Source organism: Carcharodon carcharias, chromosome 15, assembly GCF_017639515.1.
Source record: "Carcharodon carcharias isolate sCarCar2 chromosome 15, sCarCar2.pri, whole genome shotgun sequence".
Classification (NCBI taxonomy): domain Eukaryota; kingdom Metazoa; phylum Chordata; class Chondrichthyes; order Lamniformes; family Lamnidae; genus Carcharodon; species Carcharodon carcharias.
Window position 1 is genome coordinate 107,552,625 of NC_054481.1, and position 19,776 is coordinate 107,572,400.

The 19,776-nt window shown below is 42.9% G+C and overlaps 1 protein-coding gene across 5 annotated transcripts in view; it reads left to right on the forward strand.

The window, feature by feature from the left end:
- c1qtnf12 (C1q and TNF related 12) overlaps window positions 1-19,776 on the forward strand; it is a 66,318-nt gene that overhangs the window by 40,299 nt on the left and 6,243 nt on the right. For all 5 annotated transcript variants that reach the window (XM_041206583.1, XM_041206586.1, XM_041206582.1 and 2 more), the window contains 3 exons: window positions 1,911-2,019; window positions 9,469-9,559; window positions 15,076-15,154. In XM_041206583.1, coding sequence (XP_041062517.1) covers window positions 1,911-2,019; window positions 9,469-9,559; window positions 15,076-15,154 — 279 coding nt within the window. The remainder of the gene's footprint in view (window positions 1-1,910; window positions 2,020-9,468; window positions 9,560-15,075; window positions 15,155-19,776) is intronic.

Here is a 19,776-nt window from a genome sequence, read left to right on the forward strand (position 1 = left end):
TTCCCTCATCCTGTGAGGAATTGAGAATTCCTTTGCTTTATCCAAAAAGCTGTGAGATTACATTTTTGAAGCCTTTTTTTTCCAGCTAAGTCTGGTATTTATTAACAAATACAGGTTCTTTTTTCCTATTATGAGTTATTCAGAAACTGGAATTATTGGTGATCAGCAGCATCTGTGATAATTTTTTTATTGCCATTAAAAGCTAAAGAAAAATCTTTCCTCAGAAGCTTTTTTGAGTTTTAAGACAATTATATCTTAGGTAAAAATTTGAAACTGCATAAGCGATTAACTTCTGAGCATTTTATGAAGTAATTTTTTTTTGACTGGAAATGTATTATCTAATAAACACTGGCTGGAATCTTCTGTTCTGATGTCTAAGTTCGGTTGTGGGAATGATTTCCGCTGTGGGGCAGAACAGCTGACCATGTGCTAATCTTGCTCTTTTCAGCTCATTAAATATGCATCCACGGGGAGCTTGCCGATTCTGATGGCGGGGGCAGGGAGGAAGTTGTCATCCTCGCCGTTATCTCATGAGGGTCAAAGGTCCAGGCTCCATATTTTAAAGGGCACCCGGACAGCCTGCCTATCCCTTTGCCCGGCCTCTTCTCCACCCTTTTCCGCTAACCTTCTCTCCCTTCCTTGCTCATCCTCCACGTAACTTTCACTGCCACTGTCCGGTCTCAAGCATAGGCTGGCATTTACAGATACTTCCGTAAGAGGACAATGCAGCAGCAACTCATGGAAGAAATGTACTTTGCCAAGTGCACACTGCTTTTGTGCAGCGATAAAAGTGAAACTTCTAATTTCTGACTGCGAGATGGGGGGGAGCTTAATTCTGGCAAGGTGGCCTTTTGATGAGCATGCATGATTAGCTAATGCATGCAAAAGGGTTTCCCAACATTGTTCATCGGGGAATGCGACCCACCTTGAGCCTGCCTTTAAAGTCCCAAGATTGTAATTGCCAAAGTTCATCCCACCGTCAGGAAACTGATTTTTTGCCTCACTCCAAATTAAGTCCCCCCCCCCACCCCCCACTCCCTGTCCACCAAGCTTCCCGCTGCTAGCAGGACCAGAAGATTCCGCCCACTGTATAAGGTGACAATCCGACTACACTGAAGAGCGTATGGTTCATTCTATGATCCTGGCACACACCAGGAATATATGTTCAGAAATTGTGTATCCCCAGCCCTTGTCTCTCCTTGTTTAACTATAAGAAGAAGGTAGTTTATCTTTAACTGTAAGTTGGGAACGTATGGACAGGCTCATACTTGGGTGGAGGGAGCCTGCGGAAAGCTCTGTAAGTGGGTTGGTAAAGATAATGATAATGGGGAGGATGGAGGGGACAAGAGGTTTTAAAAGTGACAATGACAATGTGTGTCCCACTCTTCTGGCCCCCATCGTCCCTAAAATTACTTAGGCCATGAATGATTTATAAGTTGTTCAGCCCCAGCAGACTTCTAAAGAGGACTCAGCTAGAATTCTTTTAGTCCTGCTCTTCAACCACAGTTGTGTACTTTGAGATTATTTATTTTGTGCTCATCTTAAATCAAGTAAGTATTAAATCTGCAGGCGTAATAAAATAATTTTATATCTTGATGAGATAACAGATGGTAGAAAAATGTGTCTGTGCTTAACTGCAAATACCAAAGTAAGGCACGGCCTAGAAATTAATGTTTGCAAAATTAGAAACCACTTATTCATTTCTTATGAAATTCTTTAGCCTGTCACAATAGAGCCACTGAACTATTTTCAAATAAATCTGTTGATGTCTCGTTAAAATACCAGGCATTAGAAGGTGCCAATGTGTTTGTTGCTATTTAGTAGTATCTACAGTGATTTATGGGCAATGGTTTTTTTTTGCATTGGTTTCATTTATCATTCCTACAAAAAGATGTTTTGTTTTCCTACAGCCGCTTGCAAAAGGTGCATTCTTGAGAGGATCTGGAATGAATCTGTCAACTGGGCGATTTACAGCACCAATAACTGGCATCTACCAGTTTTCTGCCAATGTACACATCGGTTAGTGCCCATTCTGAGCTCAATTTTATAATGTGTGTTTGTTTAACAGGGAAACAGTAATATATATGCCTTAAATTAGAACAGCAGTGACTCTTTTTCAAGGAGTAATTTATTTGGTTGTGAAGTGATTGGGGAAATTCTGAAGACACTAAGATGCTCTATATAAGCAAGCTGGTTCTTTGTTGATTGTACATATGGTGTTATCAAAGAAGAGCTTCAGACAAACTGATGCAACGCTGGACCGTATGGTAAAAGAATTAAAACCTGAGATTGCTGCTGACTGACAAAATTCTGCTAATTTAGTGTAGAGAAGAGAGGATGAAGGGATGAACACTTGGCCAGGAAATGTATGATTTGATCAGAATATCCAGCGCTGATAATGCTATCCAGACCAGAGGTCCTGTGGCAGTGGGTAGCATCCCTATCTCTGAGCCAGAAGCTCCAGGTTCAAGTTCCACACCGGGACTTGATAGCCAAGGAAGGTGAATTCATAATGTAGCTAAACAGGTCGAGTATCAACCTGCAAATCCTTCCAATCTAATGGCAGGCAATAAAAAAGTGGGAGAGGTTCCTGGTCAACCATGTGATGGAAAGAAAATTGGAGCTTCTACCATCACTACTCATAGCTCTGGGACCAGCATTATGGACTTCTAAGGAGCTCGCTCGGCTGGACAACAGATGTGGATCAGATTGGGGCCAACAGCAAGAGGCTCGATCTCCGTTCTGGCTGGGGTGGATTCGGGATCTGCCTCCTTGCTCTATCCATTGTGGAGATTTCAGCAGTGTGGGTCAGACCTGTCTTTAGGCAGGGGAACTGAAAAAGGAGGAAAAGAATGTTGTTCAGCTGCTGTGTTGGAGAAACCTGCACCCTGTGTACCTGAAGTGGGCTGTGTTCTCCACACCTGATCATCTAGTTGGGGCTAAATTACATTGGGAGCACTCTACTGGCCACAGGAAGGCAGCTGAGAGGGAGTTGGATTGTTGCCTGAACCTAAAGGGTAGCAGTAATATTAAAAGGGATATTAAATGAATGCCCCACAAGATAGTCAGGAGGTCTTTGAATCAGAAAGGAAAATCAAGCAGGATTTTCCCATGGACAACTTCTGAAGACTCAGTAATAAGTCTTGAAATCCAATTATGCCTGCTGCAAGTTGTGATTTGGATGCTGGCAGTATTAATACTCAGTCAAAGGAGAGAATGAATGATGCTGCCGTACTGGGGTGGGGGGAGAATAGCAACTGAAGCAAGCTTATAGGGCACCCCATATATGGCAGGTTCGTAATTGGGCCACACCGTGGTGTGAAGTAAGTAGGTAGAGCCACAGGGAAAGCAAGTTTTGGTGTGAAGATGTGGGAATAGAAGGACGGTGCTGGTTCGTCTGTGAGGTTTCTCTTCTATTTAAGTTGGGAAGGAGTGGTTGTATGATCCAGGTAGCGTTGTGATTGGGAACAATTATGAGTGAGCCACATGAATCAGCTCACCCAGCTGTCAGGAGATTTGTTGTTTTTTGTCCTGCTCACCTGTCTTTAACCAAGCCACATTGGAAAAGGGCATGGGCTGGTATAGCATTAAAATGCCTCAATCACTAAACGTAAAAGACTAACAACCTTATGCAACAAGCATCAAAACCATTTTTAAAGGAAGACAAGCTGCCAAGTGTGAGTTCTATGCATGGATACAAACATTGACCACATGTTACTTTTCTCAGTTTTGTTGCTAGCTAGTCGGCTTGGGTCGGCCTCATCGCCCTTAAGTCGACATCTCGTGAACCTTTTCCTGTCTTGTCAAAGACGCTTCTTCTGCACTCAGCCCTAACATAATCTGAACCCGTGAACACTGTTATTCATTGCCTACATGGAGAAATACTGCAATAAACTTCTTAGAAAGCCCTGGATCTCTGCTGGCTGCTGACTGATGGGGAGAAAATCAGCAAGTTATCTGATTCAAAATCCTTTGAACCATTTTTCCATGTTTTTCCCAAGTTAAGCAATCCACTCAGTGACAGTTTGAAAGGACAAATAGTTTGAAATTCTTGAAATAATAAAATTGTTTAATATCTTCAAATTCAAATCCATTGACATGTTTCACAACCACTTGCAAAAACTGATGGAGAATAAGGTAGTTAATTCCCTTAAAATAATTACTAAACATCACTTACTGTTCATTTACCTGACTGTGTTATTGAAAACTTAGCTAGGTCATGAGGCAAGCATAGACACACTCACAATTTTAAGATTTAGGACTCATCAATGAGAGAGATTTACAATATGAGGAGTTGAAGTAACCTGGCACAGAAAGGGTAGGAAACATCCAGAAAAATTGAGGTCTTGCCTAACAATTTACTGGAATGCTCTGAGGACTGTGGGCCTTGCTGGAAACTAATCCTGCGCTTCTAATATTTCAGGAAGGATTTTGAAGCCATATTACACAAACAATTAGTGCGTAAGGGAAAAAGATGTAGTAAGCATCTAAATTGGATTAAAAATTGGATACGCTACAAAATAAAAAGATAGTTGTGAAAGGAGCTGTAACCATATGACGAGGGGCCTGCCTGATTGTCCAGCCCATTTGGTTGGGAGTAACATGCAAATGTTAGAATTGCATCATATGAAGGGAGATACACAGACAGTTTAAAGTTTATCCATGAATACATGGAATGGGCTACTTGGGGCAGAACCATTGTGCTATGGGAACTCAAATAAAACAACAACCGCCTATTACTTTGTCTTTGAGGGGTCAGTGTTTGAAGTGCAAAGCATTGCTCTGTCAATTGCTTTTTTTAAAGTTCTTTGAGGTGGGACCACTGGCAATGGGATCCTCATGGTGAATTCCTCACAGTTAAAGCCAGAGTCTGGAGAATTGATAATGGAAGACAAGGAAATGGCAGATGAATTGAACAGGTATTTTGCATCAGTCTTTACTATAGAGGATACAGGTAACATCCAAGAAGTAGTTATAAATCAGGAAATGGAACGGAGGGAGGAACTCAGGAAAATTACAATCGTCAGAGAAGTGGTACTGAGCAAATTGTTGGAACTGTGGACTGACAAGTGCTTGGGTCCTGATGTAATTCATCCTAGGGTCTTAAAAGAAGTGGCTAGTGAGATAGTTGATACATTGGTTTTAATTTTCCGAAACTTCCTAGATTCAGGGAAGGTCCCAATAGATTGGATGATAGCAAATGCAACTCCTTATTCAAAAAGGGAGGGAGACAAAGTGGAAAACTACAGATCAGTTAGCTTCATATCTGTCATAGGGAAAATGTTAGAAGCTATTATTAAAGAAGCTACAGCAAAGCACTTGGATAAGTTCAATGTAATCAGGCAGAGTCAGCATAATTTTGTGAAAGGGAAATCATGTTTAACCAACTTATTGGAGTTTTTTTTGAGGAAGTAACATGTGGTGTGGATAAAGGGGAACTGGTGGATGTACTGTACTTAGATTTCCAGAAGGCTTTTGATAAAGTGCCACATCAAGGTTATTGTGGAAAATAAAAGCTCATGGTATAAGGGGTAACATATTGGCATGAATAGAAGATTGGTCGGCTAACAGGAAGCTGGGAATAGGCATAAATGGGACTTTTTCAGGTTGGCAAGATGTAATGAGTAGTGTGCCTCAGGGATCAGTGCCGGGACCTCAACTGTTTGCAGTTTATATAATTGACTTGGATGAAGGGATGGATGAGATGGTTGCCACTGATGACACAAAGATAGGTAGGAAAGTAAGTTGTGACGATCTACAAAAAGAAACAGATAGGTTAAGTGAGTGGGCAAAGATCTGGCAAATGGAGTATAATATGGGAAAATGTGAAATTGTCCATTTTGGGAGGAAAAATAAAAGAGTAGCATATTATCTAAATGGCAAGAGATTGCAGAGCTCTGAGATGCAGAGAAATCTGGGTGTCTTAGTGCATGAATCACAAAAGGCTAGTATGCAGGTACAGTAAGTAATTAGAAAAGCTAATAGAATGTTATCATTTATTGCAAGAAGAATTGAATACAAAAGTTAGGGAGGTTATGCTTCAGTTGTACAGAGGACTAATGAGAACAAATCTGGAGTACTGTGTACCTTATTTAAGAAAGGATATAAATGTGTTGGAAGCAGTTCAGAGAAGGTTTATCAGACTAATAATTGCAATGGACGGGTTGTCTTATGAGGAAAGGTTGGACAGGCTAGGCTTGTATCTGTGGGAGTTTAGAAGAATAAGAGGTGATTTGATTAAAACACATAAGATCCTGAGGCGTCTTGATGGGATGAATGTGGAGAGGACGTTTCCTCTTGTGGGAAAATCTAGAACTAGGGTTTACTGTTTAAAAATAAGGGGTCGCCTATTGAAAACAGAGATCAGGCTAAATTTTTTCCCTGAGGGTCGTGAGTCTTTGGAACTCTCTTCCTGAAAAGGTGGTGGAAGCAGATTCTTTGAATATTTTTAAGGCAGAGGTGGATAGATTCTTGGTAAGCAAGGGGGTAATAGATTATCGGGGGAGGCGGGATGCAGATTTGGGGTCACTGTCTGATCAGCCATGATCTTATTAATGACGGAGAAGGCACGAGGGGCCGAATGGCCTACTCCTGTTCTTTGTTCGTATGTTCATATGCAAATGTCTTGACCCTGGAAAGCGGATGAAATTTTCCAGGTTCTTAAAAGAACAAAGAACTTGAAGCTTCAGATACCTTCAAACTCTAGAATGAGCGAATACTGGCTCAAACCTCGGAAGAGGGAATGTGCAAAACCAGTTTAGATTTTTTTTTTGAAAAATATACTTTATTCATAAAATATCTTGTAGAACATTCCCAAACATTTCAAAATCACCATCACAAAAGTACAATCAGATTCAAATTTTACACATGGATCACAAGGTGCATCAATACAATCAATGAATATTACAGTCATTTCAATACGGTCAATGCAGACAATCAGACAATGGTTTTGGAGTTATCAACATACATCATGTTGCACTCTGAGGTGCTTCAATACAATTATAATACAATTAGTATTCAATGCATACATTCATTTTGAGCTGTACAGCCCGAGGGACTCTCAACAGTTCCCAGCCCCTCGGTGCACTGTGGCAGAAAGGTCTTAGACAGCGACCCTTCCCCATTGCGCCTTTGCGGCAGCTGCCCCAAGCTTTAGTGCATCCCTCAGCACGTAGTCCTGGACCTTGGAATGTGCCAGTCTGCAACACTCGGTCGGGGACAACTCTTTGCGCTGGAAGACCAACAAGTTTTGGGCAAACCAAAGAGCGTCTTTCACCGAGTTGATGATCCTCCAGCTGCAGTTGTTGTTTGTCTCAGTGTGTGTCCCTGGGAACAGCCCGTAAAACACAGAGTCCTGTGTCACAGAACTGCTCGGGATGAACCTTGACAGAAACCATTGCATCTCTTTCCAGACCTTCTTTGCAAAGGCACAATCTACAAAGAGGTGAACAACGGTCTCGTCCCCACCACAGCCACCTTGAGGGCAACGTGCAGAGGGGCTGAGACTCCTGGCGTGTTGGAAGGATCTGACGGGGAGGGCCTTTCTGACCACCAGCCAAGCTACATCTTGGTGCTTGTTGGAAAGTTCTGGTAATGAGGCATTCTGCCAAATAACTTTGACAGTCTGCTCGGGGAACCATCCCACAGGATCCTCTCCTTTCCCCGCAGGGCCTCTAAGACGTTACGTGCCGACCACTGCCTGATGGACTTGTGGTCAAAGGTGTTTCTCTGCATAAATTTTCCCACGAGGGACAGGTGGTACGGCACGGTCCAACTACTTGGAGCGTTCCGCGGCATCGTGGCCAGACCCATCCTTCACAACACTGGGGACAGGTAGAACGTCAGCACGTAGTGACACTTGGTGTTTGCGAACCGAGCGTCTACGCACAGCTTGATGCAGCCGCACACAAAGGTGGCCATCAGTATGAGCGTGATGTTGGGCACGTATTTTCCCCCTATCTAGAGGCTTGTACATTGCGTCCCTGCGGACATGATCTATTTTCGACCTCCAGATAAAGTGAAAGATGGCTCAGGTGATCGCCATCGCGCAGGAGTCTGGAATGGGACAGATCTGCGCCACGTCCAGCAACAGCGAGAGTGCCTCACACTTGATGACCGGGTTCTTACCCGCAATGGAGAGGGAGCGTCGCCTCCACATGCCCAGTTTTCTTTTCACCATAGCCACTTGCTCTTTCCAGTTTCTAACACATACCCCGGTCCCTCCGAACCATATCCCCAGCACCTTCAGGCTGTCAGCCCCGACGGTGAAGAGGACAAAGGATCGGTCAGTCCAGTTCCCAAAGAACATGGCCTCGCTCTTCCCACGATTTACCTTGGCTCCCGAGGCCAGTTCGAACTGGTCGCAGATATGGGTCAGTCTGCGCACCGACAGCGGATCCGAGCAGAAGGTGGTGACATCGTCCATGTGCAGGGAGGCTTTGACCTGAGTGCCTCCGTTGCCTGGGAATGTCACCCCTCTTATGCCCAAGTCCTTCCTGATGGACTCAGCAAAGGGATCTATGCAACACGCAAACAGGGCAGGGGAGAGAGGGCAGCCCTGCCTGACTCCAGATTTAATCGGAAAGCTATCTGATTCCCACCCATTGATTGAGACTGCACTACTGATGTTAGTGTAGAGCAGTTGGATCCAATTGCGAATTCCCTCCCCAAACCCCATTTTGGAGAGCACATCCACCATGTGGGTGTGCGATATTCTGTCAAAGGCCTTCTCCTGATCCAGGCTGATGAGGCAGGTGCCCACACCCCTGTCCTGCACATAGGCAATCGTATCCCTGAACAGCGTGAGGCTGTCAGAAATCTTCCTGCCCAACACACAGTGCAGATTTAATTACCTGACACAGAGGTGAGCATGTGGAATGGAGAACCAGGGAGGCAGACAGTGTAGGAAAAGATAAGGATGAATTAGATTGACATTTGAGAGAGAGTGAGCAATTCAGCAGGATTAGGAATAAATGCATGATGCACAAGCCAGTTACTTCAGAGTTGCAGCTGTCTGGCTCTTGAGAGCAGGTATCCGGCAAAGACAAGGCAAATTCCTTCAAGGAAAGAGTAAATCAAAGCGCAAGTCCCTCCCCCACATTGCTTTCATTATCCCCTAACATTGAGCAACACTGATAGAGATCTTGGAGCAGACTGCAAGTCTACAAGATGGAGACAGTGTCATAGAATCTGGTAGACAATGTTAATGAAAGATAATTGCAGTAGATCCATAATAGTCTCCCACCATGAGTTTAGATCGAGCAAGGGATGTTGTTTACATTGTGATGGCTTGCTTACAAATGGAAAAAGAGGAAGAAATATCTTCTTCAAACTGAGCTACTGAGCTGGTTGTTCCAATTTTGTTAAAAGAAGCAGAAATCATTATATTTTCTTACTAGTAACAATGGCACAGTGTATCTAATTCAAAATGATCTTTTATCATCCGACTTTTCATTCTCTCCACCCCAGATCACAGTGAAATGAAGAGCAAAGGACCACTTCGTCCAAGAGATAACGTGCGAGTTCTCATTTGCATCGAGTCCCTCTGCCAACGGAATATGTAAGCGCTCAAAATTAATCTTGAATTTACTCTGCCGATTATTGGCTTACATGTCTTCTTAATTCTTGGCAAGATATCTGTACAGACTGAACAAATGAATGAAGCTCCTGAAAGCCATCACTTTAATGGAAAGTTAGAAAATAGGCTGTAGTTGTTTTATTCCAGAAAGCCAGTTAGTGAAGGATAGAAACTGGAGGATTATCCTATGATGTGAGGCTGTGTAAATAATCTCTGGAGTTGAGAAGAATAAAAGATGATCTCATTGAGGATTCTGAAGAGGCTTGACAGGGTAGACACTGAGAGGTTGTTGCCCTTGGCTAGGGAATTTAGAGCATGGGGTCACAGTCTCAGGGTAAGAGGCTGACTGACCATTTAGAACTGAGATGAGGAGAAATTTCTTCACTCAAAAGGGATGTGAATCTTTTGGAATTCTCTACCCCAGAAGTTTGCTCTATTGTTGAATATATTAAAGGCTGAGTTAGACAGATTTTTGATCTCTCAGAGAATCTAGGGAAATAGGGAGCTGTGTGGAAAGTGGAGTTAAGGCTAATGATCAGCTTTGATTATATTGAATGGCGGAGCAGACTCAAGAGACAGTATGACCTAACTTCTCCTATTTCTTATGTTCTAGTGTCCAATCTTTACGCACTTATGTTCATTTACAGAATTACAGATTACAAGCATAAACCTCCAAACCTAAATGCAGTTTCAGTCTGTCTATTTATAAAGGCTCAAGTGAATCCCCAATTAATGCCCACATACAATTAAATGTAATTAATATACAATTAACAGAAGGAATATAGAATTTGAAGTGGGAAAACTCTCTTTATACAATGTCCTTTATGGCACTAATGTTTCATTTACTCTGGCAAGTTGTTAGCTAATATTTCCACAGCAAGTTCCTTTGTGCGCTTTTTAACGCAGTGGGTGATGTGCCAATTTAACTTTTGAAAGATTGAGTTAGCGTATGCATTGAATAAACAGATTTTCTTCCTTTGTAAGAACTTCTGACTTTGGGTCTTTTCTACTCTTGTTACTCTACATTTTCTTTAGCTTTCAAGCTTTGGATCACTCTCCCAGCGGAGCCCAAAATCTTGCCTTTAAAAGCATCTTCACTATTGTTGATATCTAGATTAAATTATTGCTAATAGGCACAAAATAAGGAATTGTTCCATCAATTTGCCCACTTTTGATAAACGCCACAACTTCAGACCTCTTTTTAAGTTTAAATTGTTAAGCAAATTTATAAATTGTGCAATGGAGTCCTTCTATTTGGCTGTTTCAACAGAAAAACAATACAACATTGGCATCTAATGTTGAATGACTATCCCATTGTTTCTTTCCTTATATTTTCTACTATTATGGGAGCTCATTCTGGCTTAAGCTATTCCCTCAGAAATTCCAAGCTGTTAACCAGGGCCGAAATGGCTGCACTGAAAGGGCTTGGGACTCTGATGGAAAAACAGTGCTATTGGATTATTGCCAGGGCCAAATGGGAAATGTGTTGATTTGTCATATGGCCAATCTGCCCCCGAACCCAACTTCCAAGATTTGAACAGCTACAACTCTTTAAGATTTCCCAAAACAGTTAATGGGATTTCCTGGACTTGAACAACTGACACATTCCAAAATAATGGGCTATTGTACACCTAATCAAACAAATCACGCAGGTTGCTTTTATTCTAAAGCAGATAGTCTTCTCCCTGCTGTTTAGACATTCAAAACCTTTGTATTGTGTATAACTTGGTACAACAGGCCAACTGCTGCTAGCTTTTCAACATCCTTTGGCATTGTGACTGGAGTTGAAAGTACAGCCGCCAAGTCAAAATAAGACCCAAAAGCCCTTCAATTTTGTTATAGGAAGCAACAAACTTACTTTCTCTGGTTTCCCGTCAGCTAGCTCAGCCTTCTCACCTTTGAACCTTGAGACTGTGAGTTTGAGCTCTACCCCATGGCTGATGCCCCTGGAGTAGTGAGGCTATATTATGTTAAACATGCTGGTCTGAGTTTTCGCTCCCGAATCAGGAGCATTTCCAGTTTTGCAAACCCACCTTCTGAAAAGATGCCCCAGAATTTTTGGTTTCATTCCCAGGGGGAGGGGTCCCAGGGTGTAATGGGAGTCGGGCCCACCGCCCTGGGAAATTCTTCGGAGGCAGCACAGGGATTGCTGGGTTCGGAGGTGGGCTGGGCAAAAGGCTGGCCTCTTTGATCCAGCACTTTGTCTCAGCTGAAAAAAAACCCACCCAAAAATAACCCTTTATCCCTACCCACCACATACTCCTCATGCTCCCCCCACCCATTCTTATGGCCCCTCATACCCTCCATGCCAACCTCTCCACACACTCCCATGGCCTTTTATAGCTCCTGTGCCAACTCATGCCAACCCATGTGCCCCCAGAAAACACTCTTTGCCCTTACATCCTCCATGCCTACTCATTCAATATCCACCATGGGCAGACCTCAAGATCTATGCTGAGAGGAAATAAAATAAAGTTCTAAGGGTCTATTGACAAATTCACCATTTAAAAAAACACTCATTGATAATAACCTATTAACTATATTCAAATTCTTTCAACTACTTAACCCCTTATGACAGCAAGCATTGTATTCACAGTCCCACATCAAATACTTTATAAGCACTTGGAGCAGTCAATCAAACTGTGAACTGACAGGCATCCCACTGTGATAATGATAGGATTAGTACTGCATAGCTGATTTCACAAACTATCATGATAAACCTCAGGTTCATGTCAACAGAGTGAAATAGCAAGCACTGATTTTTTTTAAAACTGCAGACTACTTTAGAGGCCAGGAGATCTAAATACCTTGACAGCTTGACAGCTCCTTTGACAGTTCCCTTGACAGCTTGACCATTCCAATGAGTTTATCCACTTTTTATGCACATTCATGTTTACTCTTAACAATCTCAAAGGGCTCCTTACCTGTCCTAAAGATGTCCTGGACATATCCAAAAGGTTACCAATCTCTCTAAAGGGTACCATTCCTCTCCAAATAACACTGCAAACTTTATATTTTCACCTACCAGGCCTAATGTGAATAAATTGTATTGTCCACTCTCTCCTTGCTAAAATCAGACCTGACTGAAGGCAGCTGTAGTGTTATATGTGCAATTGCCTCCATGAAACACACACCTCCAAAGTGCGAGGCTCCCCCCTTCTCCCACACTTGTGAAAATGATGGGGTTTGGGGGCAGGACCTTTGAAATTGGGCCTTCAGTGCCATTTTCGATCATTCTCGATACAACTGAGAATCTCTCCACCTGCACAAAAATTCAGGATGCTGTTCTTTGGCTGCGATGTTCAGCCTAGCTGCTTTGTTGAACCAGAAGTGGAAAATTGCTTCCTGTGGCATTTCATTTTCTACACAATGGCTACCTAGTTTGCCTTCATAAGAAATTCATAGTAATTCATAAATAAATATAAATATTTTCAGATTATTATGTAGAGTGTAATGGAATGTCAAAGTTCCCTCTGTCTCCTTCTGTTCCTCCTCCCCTTCCCTATAGGAAAGACAGACTTGGTGCCATGCCCACACTCTTGTTTTCAATTTTTTTAAAAACTAACAATTTGTGTGAGCTATCTCTCTTCTTTAACTCATCCCTCAAATTCTGCTAGCTCTGTCTTGTGCTTTTAAAGAATGAAATAAGAAAGGGAAACTTATGTTTATATATTTATAAAGCACCTTTCGTGACCCCCAGGAAACCCCAAAGCACTTCACAGCCAATGTGGTGTACTTTTGAAGTATTATCACTCTTGTGATGTTGGGAAGCACAACAGCCAATTTACCCACAATTTCCCAAAAAGCAATTATTTAATTCATCTCTCCCTTGCCACTTGCCACAGACTATTTTACTTGCCTTCATTTTCTTTGCATGTTTAACACTGCTCTCTCTGTCTGAAATGTAACATGTGCTGCCACATGATCTTCTCTTCCTCTGCAGTAGGCCAAAGAATAACATTTTACTAGTGGGCTGCTCACACTATGGAATACTGGATAAGTTATTGAACATTAATCAGGATATTAACAGTGCTGAATACTTGCTGATAGCTTTATAATAATTCCCAACTTCTCTGCTCTCAAAATGTCAGCCATTTTTCTGCCATTAACCGTGATCATTAATCTGACCCCTCGGGAGGGGCTTGGGGGTGGGGTGAGGGGTGGGGGGGGGGGGGGTGGCTGAGGCGGATGATGGTGGCGTAGTGTTAGTGTCACTGGATTAGTAATCCAGAGGCTCCAGCTAGTGCTTTGGGAACACGGTTCAAACCCCACCCTGGCAGCTGGTGGAATTTAAATTCAGATAATAAATCTGGAATTATAAAACTAGCCTCGGTAACGGTGACCACAACAGCTATCATCGATTGTTGTAAAAAAAACCCATCTGGTTCACTAATGTCCTTTAGGGAAGGAAATCCGCTGTCCTTATCTGGTTGGGCCTATGTGTGACTCCAGACCCACGCCAATGTGGTTGACTCGGAAATGGTCTAGCAAGCCACTCAGCTCAAAGGCAATTAGAGATGGTCAACAAATGCTGGCCTTGCCAGCAACGCCCACATCCCATGAAAGAAGAAAAAAATCGCTAGCACAGAGCTCTCTGACTTGTTAATGTACCCATGATGACGCCAGACTGCTTGCTGTTTGATTGCAATTTGGTCAAAGTATAGACACCTTTGAAGGTATCTCAGAACAAAAGGAATTAAAAGCCTGTACTTCCCTGAATTAAGTTTGCTGGGCAACTATTCAGAGGATTCAAAATGGCTTTTGCCACAAAAGTATAGCTGCCAAACTGAGAGAAGCTGTAGGCAGCCCGACAAGATGCTTTTATTTGAAATGAATAGTTTCAATTCATGGGTCTGTACCAAGCACATGACCTGTTAGATCGGTCTCCATCCAAGTGCTATAAAAGCAGCAGTCACCCTACGCATGTTAGCCAACATAAGATGTCTGTTTTTTTCCGCCTTCAGAAATAGCTAACAGTAACATTCTAGCCCAATGGTTGCTGCGACCAACAAGAAAGAATGCAAAAGGATCCAAAAACACTTAGTTTTTTTCCACACTTACCTATAGGATAATCAGGTAGAGGAGCCTGACCTAGTTTTTGTATTTTGTAAGGAACAATCCTGAAGCAAAGTTAATTAAAAATGTGAATTGATCTTTTATTGTTTTTCTTTTGCTGAACATATAATTATACAGGAATCTGACCTTTACTGTGTCTGTAGACACTGGCATTTTCTATTAGATAATATTTTACGCAGTTGAGTTCCCTCTTTTTTTTCTCTTACAGTCTTTCCATTTATCCTCCCTTCCAAATTTCTCCCCCTTCTTTAGATCCCCTCTCGTATGGGAAATATGTTATTCTCAAGCAAGACTCCAATAACAATGCATTTATTTATTTATTAAGTCAATTGGTGTTATAATTGGGGGCCCAAAGATTGCATCATTCTATTTTCTTACTTTTGATAGCACATTGATGTGATCTTTCACGTTCTTTCCTTCAGCTCCCTTGAAGTCATAGTTGGACTGGAGAGCAACAGCAAAATATTCACAGTCTATGTGCACGGGCTACTTCAGTTACAGGTCAGTACACATCAGTAACATAAGATCATCCGTGCAAGAGGTGATGCTGCAAACCTGTGGTTCCACTCCTGGAAGCCAGGTTCAAATTCACAACAGACAAATGGAACAAAATATTCTTGATAGCTGTGAATCTTGAGGGGGAGAAAAACGAGTTTATTGACTATTAAAGCAGAACAGGCAAGTTACTTCAACCATGAAACACTGCAGACAACTAGGCTAGACCAATGATAACACCCAGTTTGATGTGAAAAATTAAGCACTGCAGCCCAGGATTTTCAAACCCCCATTCCCTGCTAGTGTTACTGCTCATTAGGGATGTCCTAGTGGGGACCAAAGTCGACCTTGTTGTTGACATAGTTGCATATATGTGATTACCAATTCCAGAGTAAAGAATGGTTCCTAGAAGTCTTAGGAAAGGGAAGGCAACAATTCAATAAAACCTGTACAAAGCAATGTTTATGAAATTGTTATGAGAAAGCAAAGGTAGAAAGATATATTGGAGAAGCTGAATGATTGGTGGAATAATTAAGCAGAATGAAGTATTAGAAATGTTTTGTTGCGTGTTTATTTTTAAATGAAGCAAAGGAACATGAGATCCCATTCAGCCCCTTGAGCATGAACTTAAATCATGGCTGAATCTGTACTTCAACTCCATTTACCCTCCTTTGATCCATATCCCGTGATACCTTCACCTAATCAAAATTTGGTATCTCGATTTTGAAATTTTAAATTGACCCATTATCCAGAGTCTTTCGGAGGAGAGAATTCCTGGAGCTGCATCTTACCTATGTTCGGGTAGGCTGGGCAGGAACGTGCACTGGTGGGAGCAGAGCCGATTGCTGCCCGTGATCGCGCTGCCATTTTACGAGGGCGGGCCTTAATTGGCCCATCCAGCGTGACGCACGCCGGTAACACTCAGCGCTACCCGTGTGGGCAGGGGGAGGGGGGAGAGCCAGGGCCTGCCCTCTTTCACGTATGCGTGTGAAAGAGCGCAGCAATCTCTCTGAGGCCTGGAGCTGCCTTGGAGATTAAGTTGCTAGTGAAAATCTTGAATAAAGGATCTAAAAAATTATTTAACCATATCCCCTGAGCTGGGACACATTTGTGCATCTTGCAAAATTTATTTAATTATTTAATTAAACCTCCAGGAAACCTCGTTCCTTAAGGCTGTTCGGGCAGTGTTGCTAATAAGTTTCATTGGTTTTTAATGGCCTCAGTAGGCCATTGACAAGTTGGTGGGCACGCAGCCATCTCTGGTGTGTGCCTGCCAAACGAAATATCTAAATGACGTGAGATAATGCTGGGACGCACGCCCAATGTCATCGCTTGTCATTTTGCGCATCGGCATATCGGACCCGTCCCCACACTCCGACGGTAATATTCTGGCGCACTTCCACTACCCTTGTGTGAAAAAGTCCTTCCTAATTTCACTCTTAATTCCCTAGCTCTCACTTTAAGATGGTGCTTTCTTGATCTGGATCCTCCCACCAGAGGATCAAACACATCAATTAGAGCACCCTTTGAAACTCAAAGGAATACAAAGCAAACTTATGGAATCTAGCCCGACCATTGAACCCTCTTAAGCTCAGCTATAATTCGGAGTCTGCACTTCAACCACTCCAAGGCCAATAGAATCCTCCCTGAAGTGTGGTGGCCAAAACTAAGCACAGTATTCCAGATGGGATCTGACCAAGACGCTCTACAACTGAGGCATAAATTGTCTTCTTTGATTTCCAGCCCTCTTGAAATAAAAGCCAATATTCCATTAGAATTTGATTACTTTTTATATCTTTAGCTTTCAGTGATTTGTGTATATGGACACCCATATCCCTTTGCTCCTTCACTGTTTCTGGTCTCTCATCATTTTTAGATCCACAATGATTGATTGTTTTTTAGCTGCACTGACTCGACATTAAACCGATGAAGCAATTTCAGAAACTGGATTTTGCAGGGCTCTATTGCTGTTATGTTCAGATTTATTTCAATATTGTGTGATTGGGTTAAAAATTGTTTTTTTGAATGGCTAGCCCAGGGAGACAGCAATCTCGGCTGACCCATACTAGGAAGTGACAAAAGCCTCAAAAACAATCAAGAAAAAGAGTTTGGAATGCTGATGAATCTTGTATTTGGAGACTGTGAGGGCAGGGAATGGAAGCTGCAAAATGAGACCAGTGCTAGGGTTAACCTGCCTCAGATATATGGGGTCGAATGATGTACATTCATATGTCTGAATTTAAAAATCGGTTAAAAAGATTTGAAGCTCTGGAGAGCAAAGAATTTGCAGCTGCAACATCAAATTTCACCTTTCATCTGCTTAGCTGTGGATTCTTTGGCAGATGCACAGTGATGGATTTGTTATACCTGAGGAATCTGCCAATCGAGTACCAACAAATCAAACGTCGGCATAATATTATTTTGAAGCATGTCTGTATTAATTGAAGACCCGTAGAATGCTGGTAAATAAGTGAATGCACATTGTCTGGATCAGATTTCTACATTCCGTCACTCATAAGATGATCAGGGTACATTCAAAATCATAGTTGCGGTTTTGACCTTGACAATTAAACCCCGTAAACCAGCCTTTGTTGAGTTGGAAGCTCTTAGCTGCTATGTAATGGCTGATCCATTTTCATCTTGAAGGGTTTTGCCCTGAAATATGGACAACTTTGAGTGAATGTAATTGAGCTTCAGTCCTTAATGAAATTTGCCAGTTACTTTGGGTGAGATTAAGGGCTGGATTTATGCTTCCCCCCACCCCCCCACCAGGCATGTTTCTGCTTCTATCACTGCTTGTTTGTCCCTACAACCACACCCCCCCTCCACCTCTCTCTCTCTGTCTCTCTCCCCCCCCCACACACACACCTTAAACCAGCTTATATTTCAACTCTTTCTTGGACTCAAACTCAAGTTCTGTCGAAGGGTCATGAGGACTCGAAACATCAACTCTTTTCTTCTCCGCCGATGCTGCCAGACCTGCTGAGTTTTTCCGGGTAATTCTGTTTTTGTTTTTGTTATGTTTTCAGAGAAGCTGCACGTAAAATATGGCAAGTGGCTAACCTAAAGACTTCCCGTCTGCATGAAGCAGTCAGTAGGCGGGCAGGCATCGAGATTGACAGCCTGCCTGCTATTTTTGAATAAATAACTAACGGGCAATTGAGCTGAATATTACACTGCCCACCCCATAATACAATTGGCATGAGCCGGTGGGCAGGAGTGAGAATGCCTTTTATTAAATTTGTGCAAAAGGCAGGAAGGAAATGGGGGGCACATCATTAGGGGGTCCCCTGTGCACATTGGGGCACCCCCCCCTAACAATGTTAACCCCCTCCCTTTGTTCATCCCCGCATGGCCCCCAAAGCCCACCCCGCCCATCTCCCTCAGCCCCAGGCTCACTGACCCCTCCCCCTTCAAAATACTAGACTTGCCTGGGTCCGGACGCCATGGCTGTCTTCAATCATGGATCTCGATGCAGGTCCTAGCAGTGCCCACCACTCTGGCACTGCTAGGACAACTGGAGCTGACGGCCAATCAGATTGGCCGGCAGCTGTCACAGGCAGGACTTCCTCCCTCCTACGGGCGACTCTAGGGAGCGTGTTATCGATTTGGGGCAGGCTTTTTTTTAAGCCGGTCACCTGGCATCTGCTTTTTGCAATGCGGGGGCTAGCAATATGCACCCTCCCACCCCACGAAATTCAGCCCAAAGAGTTAGAATCTACTTAGAATTCCTTATCGTTTCCTAAGGACCTCTTCTGTGCCACATATAGAATAGGGATTAGTTTCCCATTCTGTATGGATAATCCATACAGCATCATGTTTTTCCAGTCAGTCAGTAGTTTGTTTTGCATCACCTGTAATAGATCTATCGAGTACTCCCAGAGTATAGCATTGCAGTCACACCAGACTTCCTGGCAATTTTGCATAATCACAAGAATTTGCTACCTGTGATTTGCCAACTTGGTTAAGGCAACCCTCGATTTCAACACATACTCTCCGACATCTTGATCCCCAACACTTAAAGGTGAGTAGTTTTTATATGGAGATGAAAGTGTTAGGAGAGACTACAAAGACTGCTATTATTTTCAATGTATATATATTTTGGCCTTTGCAAAAGGATGTTTTGGGAGCACAAATTTCAGACAAAAGCAGACTATAACAGCCACTGGCAGTGCTGGTGCTGTGGTGCATGTCAGTTTGTGCGTCTTTGCAGCAGATGCCACACCTCCTGCCTCAATCTGTCTGGTGACCCAGACTCTGTGTTTCCAGTTCCATTCATTGGCAGTTATGTGAGCAAGGATACTGGCAAATGGGTGCAGTCCAAACTATTTAACTCTTCTTTCTCCCCCATGCCCCTTCATAAAAAAAACATACTTGCAAATAGATTCTCATCGGGAAACACTCGCCATCCCTATATTACGGTGAGCCTAGCTATGTCCCTTGCACTCCACGGGCCTGTACAGTCTCCTTCAGTAGTCTGGGTCACTTACAGTGCGGCCCAGTTTCCCTCTTCCGAGGCTCAGTAAGCCTGAACTCTCTCAACATCACGGCCTTCCACAGACTACGGAATCCCAGCAACGAGAATCCCTGCCCCCGACTCTACTTCATTTGTATTTGCAGTGCAAGAG